This window comes from Henckelia pumila, chromosome 2 (assembly GCF_033568475.1).
Source record: "Henckelia pumila isolate YLH828 chromosome 2, ASM3356847v2, whole genome shotgun sequence".
Classification (NCBI taxonomy): Eukaryota; Viridiplantae; Streptophyta; class Magnoliopsida; order Lamiales; family Gesneriaceae; genus Henckelia; species Henckelia pumila.
In genome coordinates this window covers 159,477,364-159,488,308 of record NC_133121.1, presented here as the reverse complement: position 1 = coordinate 159,488,308, position 10,945 = coordinate 159,477,364, and the positions used below count along the sequence as shown (strand labels likewise).

At 34.9% G+C, this 10,945-nt stretch overlaps 1 protein-coding gene across 1 annotated transcript; it reads left to right on the top strand.

The window, feature by feature from the left end:
• The first annotated feature begins 4,263 nt into the window (after positions 1-4,263).
• LOC140882113 (U3 small nucleolar RNA-associated protein 21 homolog) lies at positions 4,264-10,476 on the top strand. The gene is made up of 7 exons (XM_073287878.1): positions 4,264-4,484; positions 4,585-4,612; positions 4,781-4,881; positions 6,378-6,581; positions 7,313-9,224; positions 9,320-9,534; positions 10,178-10,476. The coding sequence occupies exons 1-7, from the start codon at positions 4,359-4,361 to the stop codon at positions 10,325-10,327; spliced, it is 2,736 nt and encodes a 911-aa protein (XP_073143979.1). The 5' UTR covers positions 4,264-4,358; the 3' UTR covers positions 10,328-10,476.
• Positions 10,477-10,945: the final 469 nt, after the last annotated feature.

Genomic DNA, 10,945 nt, shown 5'->3' with positions numbered 1-10,945 from the left:
ATCTGATGATGCTACACATGCTGATTTATTCTTTAGTGAGATTGTTAGATTGCATGGCATACCTAGAAGTATTGTTTTGATAGAGATACAAGATTTTTGAGTTACTTTTGGAAAACATTATGGTGAAAACATGGTACTAAATTACTGTTTTTGATTACATGTCATCCTCAAATGGATGGTCAAATTGAATTTGTTAATAGGACGTTAGGAACTTTGTTGTGTACTATAATAAAAAAAAAATTGAGGAGTTGGGAAGAATGTTTGCTGTTTGTTGAATTTGCATATAATTGTAGTGTACATTCTACTACGAATTTTTTTCCATTTGAAATTGTGTATGGTTTTAATCCTTTAACTCCATTGGATTTGATGTCTTTGCCTATGAGTGAAAGAGTTAACATGGATGGTAAGAAAAAGGTGGAGTTTGTTAGGAGTTTGCATGAGAAGGTAAAGGCGAACATTGAGAAAAAGAACTTGCAATACACAAAGCAAGAGAATAAAGGTAAAAAGAAGGTTGTATTTGAACCCAATGATTGGGTTTGGTTGCACTTGAGAAAAGAGCAGTTTCCGAAAAAGCGGCATTCAAATAGGCTTGACTTGTGTGCAAGCTTACGAGCGCGACCTGGGTGCGTCGAATGTCGGGCCGCTCAAGGAAAAATTGCCTACTTTTTGCTATTTTATTTTTCGATTTTGACCTTTCACCTGCTGAGAAGCTTCTGGATGAGACCCTTCAGCTGGATGTCCGTTGGTGCTTCAGCTGCCAGACTATTGGTGCTTCATCTTCCAGCCTTTGGCCTTCCATCTGCCCAGTCCGATGCCTATATATAGAGGCAGACTGTAGTCCTCCAAAAACAATCTCACAAACAAACAAATCTCACGAAATCCTCTCAGTTGCACTCTGCTTTCGCTGTTCCTCGGATCAGCTGCGTTCTGCTCTCGCTGTAGCTCTGTTCTTGTTCTTCTGTTCCATCGTGATACTGTTCAGATACATTCTCGGTTCGCCATTGTAGTTCCTTCGTGCTAGGTTTCTACAAGGTTTTTCCGTTTTATCTTGGGAGACAGACGTCCGTGTAATCCTCAAAGCACACATAGGAGGGGACGAATCTGTTTTAAGGAAACTGTGCTACTTACAGGCCTCGGTTTGCTTAACTGTTTCTTTACTCATTCTGTTTATACTTTACAGTAATTACATGCTCAATATACCACTGAATTGTTATACGATCTTACTTCGTTCTTAGTATATTGTTTCTGTTATATTCGCGTTTTGAGTTTACATATTTTGGATAACAAGTATTTGGGTTCTCATTATTTTTTCCACCATTCTTCCGTTTGTGTTTTCAAATATTATAATTTGAAATATAAATATGTGGCATTTTAATTTTATTAGTCTTTTGCATTGTATTTTTCAGCATTTGAGCTTTTATCTTCTAATTTTCCGCCTTCTATTCCAATATTTCTTATTTAACATTAGTACATTAAATTTGTCACATGCTCCTTCATATTTTTTAAATTCTCTTTTTATGGTTTGACAAATAGATTTTACATTTCTCAATGTAAATTTATGTTTGAGTGTTACTTATGTCGGATTTGATGATTTAATACTGAATATATTTTGTTTTAAATATATTCATTTCACTTCAATCGTGTTTTCCTTAGTTTCTGATGCAGGTAACAATCTTTGGAGATCAAAGGTGTTTTCACTACATTTGAGTGGTTTATTTTCTACTCTAGGTACGTGGTGCTGGCTAGATATTGTCAGATACACCTTTTCATCAAACATCAAGATATTGAAGGTGCTTTCACTTCATATGCAGATACTAATTTATTTTGGTATTAACCAATAATCAATACAAAATTGTGTCGCAAATACAATCGAAGAAATGATTGCAATTATCAAGAACCAGTAATTGGAGTATAATTATCACTCATGAAAGGAATCCTCTATTGCGTGGAATTGTGATGAACTTACTTTGTACAACTCTTCTTGGTGGCGGTGAATTGATCTACTTCAATTAAGTGGATGTAGGATCGCATTGATCCGAACCACTATATGTCTTTGTGCCATCTTTGTTTGCATATAACTTAGTCGAGAAAACACTAACATTCGATCAATAACTTACAACTTTCATACACTGGTTCTTGCACTACAAATAAAATATTCACAACTAAACCAAATTTTACGAAAAAATAAAATTTTATATACAAGTATATATACACAATATTCATATATTTCGTTATACACATGCAACATATGTGCCTCGGTTGCTAGTATTAAAAAAATTTCGGGACGCTACATTATAAGATCATGTTGACTTAAAATTTGATATATTGTTTCATCGTAAACAATAACAATATAATCGAAATCTATAGATTTCAAATCCTTGCATTCAAACACAACTTAGAACTAACATTGTCTTTGGTGAAATGGATTTGGAGGGAATTTGGCGGGATTTGAAATTGCAAATACTGTTTTAATGTTTGGTAAAATGAGATTTCAAAATAGGATTGTTATTGGTGGAATTTTATTTAACTAAATGAAATCCTTACAAAACTGGTCAAATTTCATGATAGTTGAGTTTTAAAAACAATAAATCATTAAATATATATAAAACTTACTTATAATTTCAAGCCCCTTAATTTTTTTTTTTTTTTACAGAATGTCATTTATTTAAAATCTATACTATCATTTTCCGCGATTATATATATTTTAAAATTTTGCAAAACACTAAAATGAAATTTCAATTCCATGGATTTAAAATTCAAATCCAATTATAAATCTATTTTTCTTATGAATCTGAACGCACTGTACCTTAAATTCATCGGTATTGTTGTTTAACATATTTGAAATGCATTAGCCAAAATAATTTTCTTACCATATCGTTTTACCATACCAGACTTACTTTCAAAAGTTAATATAAAATATTTTGTACATCCAAAGGCCTGCTCTTTGACTTAGGAATGTAAATAACCAAGTGAGTTATTCGCAACTTGATTTGATAAAAACTCACTAGTCGTTTAATGAGGCCTGTTATAAACGAACGAAACACAAATTTTATTATATATGACTCGTTAGCTCGTGAATAAGTTTGATTTTTTATTTATAGATTTTATACTTTTATTTATAAAAATATCAAATTTATTACAAATTTAATTAAGAATATTATATCTTCTTTAAATATATAATTTAATTTTAATGAATATTTAAATAAGCTCATTTAGAATTGATAAAATCTCGTACGTATATCTTGAATATATTTCGTCAACAAAGTTGGACAAACGAGTCAAAATTCAAATATTTAATAAATATTTAGGTAGTGTTTGAAAGAACTTTTAACAATCATTTATGAGCTTTTCCTTCACAAGATTTTACTAGAAGCTTTTCCAAACACTGCATTTAGTCGCGGCTAGGGGTGTTCATATTTAGGATAAAACCGAAAAAACCGGAAATCCAAACCGGAAAAATCAAAAACCGAACCGAACCGAAAATCGTATTTTGTAATTCGGATATAAATATTAAAACCGAATTTTATTTGGTTCGGTTTTGGATTATATATATCAAAACCGAACCGACCGAAAAATCCGAAATTGAATTAAATTAATAATTTTATTTATATTATATATGTTATGAGATGATATCTAGTGAATGAATAATCATTTTGAATATTTTTTTATTGTTGTTTATTTAATTCATTGTTTTTGTTTATGTAATTTATAGTTGATTATCTGATTGTTCTTTATGTAAAAAAACATATTATATTTTATATTATTAATTTTAATAATTTTATTAAAATCGAAATAACCGTATCAAAATTTGTTTTGTTTTTTTTGAAAATATTATTAGCATGTGGTTGAATGTTTGTCCTTGTATTGTTTGTTATTTTTGTTTCTTCACTACACGATTATAACTTTAAGTTGTGTGTTGAGGTATTTAAATTACATGTTGGATGAAATTAATATTTTTTTATTGTGTTATGTATTATTAATGATCAAACCGACTAAACCGAACCGTAAAAACCGGTCAATTATAGTAAAAAAAACCGAACCGAACCGAAGTAGAACGGTTTGACTTCGGATTACATTTTTTATAAACCGAAAACCGAAAAACCGAACTAAAATTAGACAAATTAAAACCGAACCGACCGATAAACACCCCTAATCGGAGCTCAACTTAGTCTCGACTCGGTTAAATTAATGGCAAGGATTTATTTATACGGAAAGAAGGGCGTCGTTTTATTTATTATTATTATTTATTATTTATAAAAAACCTAGAACCTTAAACCCTCCCAGCCTTCGCACACAACACGCCTCTTTTCTTCTTCTTCTTCATCAACACGGCCTAAACCCTAGAGAGACATTACAGAATGGGGATTTTCGAACCATTCCGATCGATCGGATATATTACAACGGGCGTCCCATTCTCCGTGCAGCGTCTCGGCACTGAGACCTTCGTCACCGTCAGCGTCGGCAAAGCATTTCAAATCTACAATGTAATAATACTTTGCAGCTTTCTAGGAATCTGTTTTCGGCCATCTTTTTGTATTTTTCCTGTTGAGAAGCTGACGTTGTTTCAATATCTTCTATGCGCAGTGTGCTAAGCTCACTCTAGTGCTCGTTGGTAAGCTCCCTTGATTTTCCTATTGAACGGTCCTATCTTTTTTTCTTCTCCTTTTGTGATTGAGTTTAAAGTATTCTCCAAGGCATGTTATTTAATTTTTAGTCTTTGGTAGCTGTAATTGTGCATGGAATGCTGTACAATTAGATGATAGATTTGTGGAAGTTGCAGGTCCTCAGTTGCCAAAGAAGATACGGGCTTTGGCTTCTCATCGCGACTACACATTTGCTGCATATGGGAGTAAAATTGCAGTTTTCAAGCGTGCTCATCAGGTACACGCTGGATAAATCATAACTTGGAACTAAAGATGTCATTTTTCTCCCTTCTCTATTGATTTATTAAATGATTTCCACCTATGAAACAATCACCAAGATGAGCCCGTTATTTAAAACGGGAGGAAGAATAGAGTGCAAAAGCATGCCTTAATGTTTTGTTTCATCTGTCAGATTTTGGAGTTGGGATGTGATGTTTTTTTTTAATTTTTTTATTGATTCAAGTGGCTAAAGCACAATTACGCACAGTGCTTAGGTTGACGTTGATGGAGCTAATCGTTCATGTTACCTGTGGCAGTGTATATATGCAATTTAGCACGTCTTAGGAAGCTGTAAATGCAATTCTTTTCTTGTTTTTTTTACTTTATATTCTCTGTTCGGGTGAGAGGAGAAATTGGCTTTATTTTGGTTTACTAAGGAGTACCGTGGAATGGTAGATCTGGAAATTTCGAAAGCATGATTCTGGAAGGATAAATTGGTTAAGTATCTTCCACATCATGATAACTTGAGAACTTCAAGACTACAAGCCAGTAGTTGTGTTTTTTTAAAAATATTATAAAAAATTAGTTTTGCTGAAGTATGGCAAAACTGCGAGGAGTACCAATGCATGGAAAAATGAGTTAATTCGCTCATAAGATCACACCTTACAAATTTTGATCTCTGCCACTTTTTCTATGGAAAAACTGAGTACTTCAACGAGCTGCAATTAAGATCCTTTTTCCATAAAAAGGAGTGTCTATGATTCAAAAACTGTAATGTATGATTTTAAGAAGTTTCAGTAATATTGATTCATTAAACTACTTGAATGTCCAGTCTATTGCTAGATTTTTCTGATCTGCCTGTGGAACTCAGTGTGGTCTTTAGCTAGGTTTTAGGGGGTCGTAGCTGCTATGATATGCTAGCTCTATGGCTAAACGAGACTACCCTCAAACGACTTGTCAAACTAAGACGCTTGGTTATTGCAGAATCTTCCCAACTTGTAGCTTTGAATGAATGGGAGCAACAACTGTCTTTTTTAGTCTTGAGGTTCTTGAATTATTATTTGTGGAAGATCTACCAAACCACTGTTGTAAGTTAGATTTTAGAAAATATCGTTGGGACCACTGAGGCACCGATCTCAAATTGACATTAGCATACAACTATGAATTGATGCACATAATCGAAATATGGTGGTTAGTTCTACTGTCCATCAGTGACCTGTGGAGAGAGTGTTTTGTATGTTTTAAGTTATAGACTAATGAACTGGATAGTCAAGCATATCTTAGAATACCTTCCACCATTAATTTTCCATTCTTTCATGTTAGAACTTTTTGTGCATGTCCTAATCTTCCCAGTTGCTGGTAAACATTTCAAAATTTATATGAGCAAAGTATTTGCTGGAAACAAGGTAAATCTTACATTTGTATATTCTTTATTTTTTTATTATCATTTGAGTCTTGTATATTGCTGGTGATGTATTTCCTCTAGATTGACAAAAATATCACTACCTTGAACAGGTGGCGATTTGGGGGAGCCATGGTGCAAAGATTAATCACTTCCTTCTTTTTGGCGAACACATCTTAAGTCTCGATGTTAAAGGCAACCTCTTCATGTGGCCATTTAAAGAAATAACTGACGATATTTCTCCAGTTGGCCATATTTCTTTGGGAACCAAGTTTAGCGTGAGCTGCATAATGCATCCAGATACTTATTTAAATAAGGTAACTTTTTTGGTTCATTGACCTGACAATAGGGAAATCCAAGTAGGAATACATGGTTTTTGCTTTTATTTTCTGAGCTTGTGAATCAACTTCTTACCGGTGAACCTTTTACCCCGGGCACAGTTTGTCAAGCAGTCCTTTTCACAAGCAACTGTTTCACATAGCAGCCCACTCTCGAGTCTCGAGTACCTCCCTTGACCCAAAGTCATCCTCCAATGACTGGCAACGGCGGCCAGCAGCTCCAAAGAGTTATATTTTTTTATTTTCTGAGTCATTTTTTAGTTGGTTCTTGTTATTTTCTTTCAATTATTTTCATATTTATTTGTGATTCTTAAGATTTAAATTTCTAACCATTCCATTAACTAGAATTAATTAGTGTGTTATTATTGAAATTGTTGGCAAATTATTTGGTTGTATCGGTGGATTTTTTTGAAAACAAATATTATTGCTAACAACTTAATGTGGTGGTATAAATTCTTATTGGGGAGTTATAACTCATACTTTTTAAGTAATTAATGATTTATGGCTAAGTTTGTTGTTTATGCCTTATGAATTTTATTCAGAATTATTTTACATATATAATTTCTTTTTTGACCCATTAATGCTCCACACTTCTGGAAGGTGAGCACCTGTCCTCTCTATTTGCTCCTTGGGCTCTTCAACCCTTCTGCATCTTGTTGTGGTCTCGTGTCTTCGATAACTATGCTTCTTACAATAAGCTTTGCAAATAGGTAATTTTTGGAAGTCAGGAAGGTCCTCTGCAATTATGGAACATTAGCACAAAGAACAAACTTCATGAATTCAAAGGATGGAATGCCGCCATATGTTGCTGTGTTTCATCTCCGGCATTGCATGTTATTGCTGTTGGTTGCTCCGATGGAAAGATTCATGTCCACAACATCCTCTACGATGAAGAGGTGGTTACATTTACTCATTCTACTTCTGGAGCTGTGACTGCTTTATCTTTCAGCACTGATGGGCAGCCCCTTTTAGCGGCTGGTGGTTCATCTGGTGTCGTAAGTATTTGGAATCTTGAGAAAAGGAAGCTTCACTCTGTCATTAGAGAGGCCCATGATTCCTCCATAGTTTCTCTCCACTTTTTTGCTTGTGAGCCTGTGCTGATGAGTTCATCCGCAGACAACTCTGTGAAAATGTGGATTTTTGATACAAGTGATGGGGATCCTCGCTTACTACGTTTCCGAAGTGGTCACAGCGCTCCTCCTCTATGTATAAAATTTTATGCCAATGGTAGGCATATTCTTTCTGGTGGTCATGATTGTGCTTTTCGCCTTTTTTCTGTTGTCCAAGATCAGCAAAGTAGAGAACTTTCACAACGCCATGCATCCAAAAGAGCGAAGAGACTGAAGCTGAAGGAAACGGAAATAAAACTTAAGCCTGTTATTACGTTTGATGTTGCTGAAATCAGGGAGCGGGATTGGTGCAATGTAGTTACCTGTCACATGGATACTGCACAGGCATATGTATGGAGGCTTCAAAATTTTGTTATTGGAGAGCATATTCTTTCACCAAGCACTCAGGACACTATGCCAGTGAAGGCATGTGCGATCAGTGCATGTGGTAATTTTGCTGTAATTGGAACTGCTGGGGGTTGGATTGAGCGGTTTAATCTTCAGTCAGGTATCAGTCGAGGCAATTATGTTGATATGACAGAAAGAAAAACCAGTGCTCACGCGGGAGAAGTAGTTGGCATTGCTTGTGATTCAACAAATACAATCATGATAAGTGCTGGATACCACGGAGATGTTAAGGTTTGGGACTTCAAGGGACGTGACTTAAGATCCAGATGGGAAATTGGTTGTTCTCTGGTAAAAATTGTCTATCACCGTTACAATGGCCTTTTGGCTACCGTGGCAGATGATTTAGTTATTCGTTTGTTTGATGTTATCTCATTGAGGATGGTTCGAAAATTTGAAGGTCATGCAGATCGTATAACAGATATGTGCTTTAGCGAGGATGGGAAATGGCTTTTGACATCCAGCATGGATGGGACTCTTAGAATTTGGGATGTGATTCTAGCTAAACAAATAGATGCTGTACATGTTGATATCCCTGTGACAGCATTATCTCTTTCACCAAATATGGATATTTTAGCAACAGCTCATGTGGATCAGACTGGGATATATCTATGGGTTAACTATTCAATGTTTTCTGCATCTAATAAAGCTGATTCCTATGGAAGTGGCAAGGAAATTGTTAGTATCAAGCTACCATCCGTTTCTTCACTGGGAGATACTTCACATGACTATGACGATTTTACCAAGGTTAATATCAGCCTTCAAGAAGCCAAAGATCCTTCTCATTTCCAAGTTTTAGATTACCAAATATCTGATCTTGTCACGCTTTCCCTGTTGCCCAAGAGTCGGTGGCAAAGCCTGATCAATTTGGATATTATAAAAGCCAGGAACAAACCGATTGAGCCACCCAAAAAACCAGAGAAGGCCCCTTTCTTCTTACCAACAACTCCAATTTTATCCGGGGAGATATTTTTTAAAGCTAGAGAATCTGCTGAAGAAGAGAAGCTTTTGCAAACTGGTGAAACAGTTAGCAGCAAAGAGGCAAAAACTGACGTTTCAGAATCCCATTTCTTACAGGCCCTTCAGACCTTATCAGAGGAAAAGAACTGTAAGTACATATGTGCTGTCTTTCATATCAAATGTTTGAATTCAAATTTTCTTGGATGCATTTAAAATTTAATATATGTGGATGAATTCCTGCAGTTGCAGCATTTACAGATTATATTAAAGGCTTATCCTCTTCCACTTTGGATATGGAACTTAGGATGCTTCAGATTATAGATGACAACGATGAGCCACAGACAAGCAATAGATCGAAAATGTATTCCATTGAACTCCTGCTGGACTATTTTATACAAGAGCTTTTATGCAGGAAGAACTTTGAGTTTATACAAGCTGTGCTCAGATTATTTTTAAAGGTATTGTCTTTGCTGTCCTAGCTGCTTTCTATGTCAATTCCAGTAGCCTTTTTATTTTGTTCTCCCTTTGAGGTATTAAATATAGGCTTACTTTTGCCCACAAGTGCAAGGGCGAGAATCCACAAGCAAAGGCTATATGACATGAAGTTTTTGAAAGTTGGTACTTGTCGGGCTGCTCTCTCTCCTAGTTATTATAAGTTTATGTGCTTGAGTGAAGTTGGATAGCTGCTCTGACATGAAATGTGGATCTTGACCCTTGGGCACATTTTCTAAGGTAGTGTTTGGGAGAGAAGCACTTCTCAGCTTTTCTTCTTTCACAAAATTTTGAAATTTTGTGAAATTTTGTCAAGAAAAAGCTGAGAAGTGCTTTCTAGAAGATGTCCTAAACACTACCTAAGATGCCTTAAAGGCTGGAGGCATGTTTGAATGCCCAATGTGAAATGCAAGATGATAGTATTCATATACTTGTTCAATAACGAATACTTGGTCTATTATTCAAAAATTTTAATTGATTTGTGCGTTAAAGTGCACAATAACGAAATAGTTGTGAAATGTGACATGATAGTAAATCTCATTTACTTTAACTATGCTGCACCTGATGAAATCCTAAACTCCTCTTAACACCCTTTCTTGGAATGATCAGATTCATGGTGAAAGTATTCGACAATGGCCAGCTTTACATGATAAAGCGCAAAAGCTTCTAGAAATTCAATCTACAGTTTGGCCAAAAATAGAGAATTTGTTTCAGAGCACGAGATGTATGGTTACATTTCTTAGTAACTCATTTGTGTAATTTTACGTTTCTTAGTAACTCATTTGTGTAATTTTATCTATATTGCTCATCTATTGTAATTTTTCCCCAATATTGGTTGTTCTACCTTCTTTTTCAGCTGTGTAATCTTCGACACTTTGAATAGAAATTCTTAGAGAATACTGGTACTAGCAGTTGTGCTTTGGTATGATATGTAAACTCTATCCAGAAACAATGCTCCTCCAAATGAGTTTTGTTTTGTTTTGTTTTGTTTTGTTTTGTTTTGTTTTGTTTGTTTTTTTTTTTTTTTTTTGTTTTTTGCTAAGGATGGAATCTTGGAATATACTTCTTGACAATTATTGAGCAATTTGTTAAGAAAAATGAAAATGATGCCACGTACTGACGAAGTAGCGACACGTGGAACACGTTATGAATACCAGATAGATACGGTGGTAACGCCAAACGATAGGCCACATCTCCGACCTTTTTCAAGATCTCGAACGGACCAATGAATCTTGGCGCTAGCTTTCCCTTGAGACCAAACCTCATCACTTTTTTGAAAGGTGAAACCTGCAAGAAGACATGTTCTCATGCCTCAAAATCTCTTGGTGTTGGCGTAACTGGCCTGTCTATTCTATGCAGTCTTGATCATCTTCTTGA

What these genes read in the sequence shown, in the direction of transcription:
- LOC140882113 (XM_073287878.1), top strand. Translation starts at nt 4,359, where the DNA reads ATGGGGATTTTCGAACCATTCCGATCGATCGGATATATTACAACGGGC. An exon ending in TTTTCAAGCGTGCTCATCAG is followed by an intron (nt 4,882 to 6,377) that starts GTACACGCTGGA and finishes TACCTTGAACAG; the next exon opens with GTGGCGATTTGGGGGAGCCA. An exon ending in CTTATCAGAGGAAAAGAACT is followed by an intron (nt 9,225 to 9,319) that starts GTAAGTACATAT and finishes GAATTCCTGCAG; the next exon opens with TTGCAGCATTTACAGATTAT.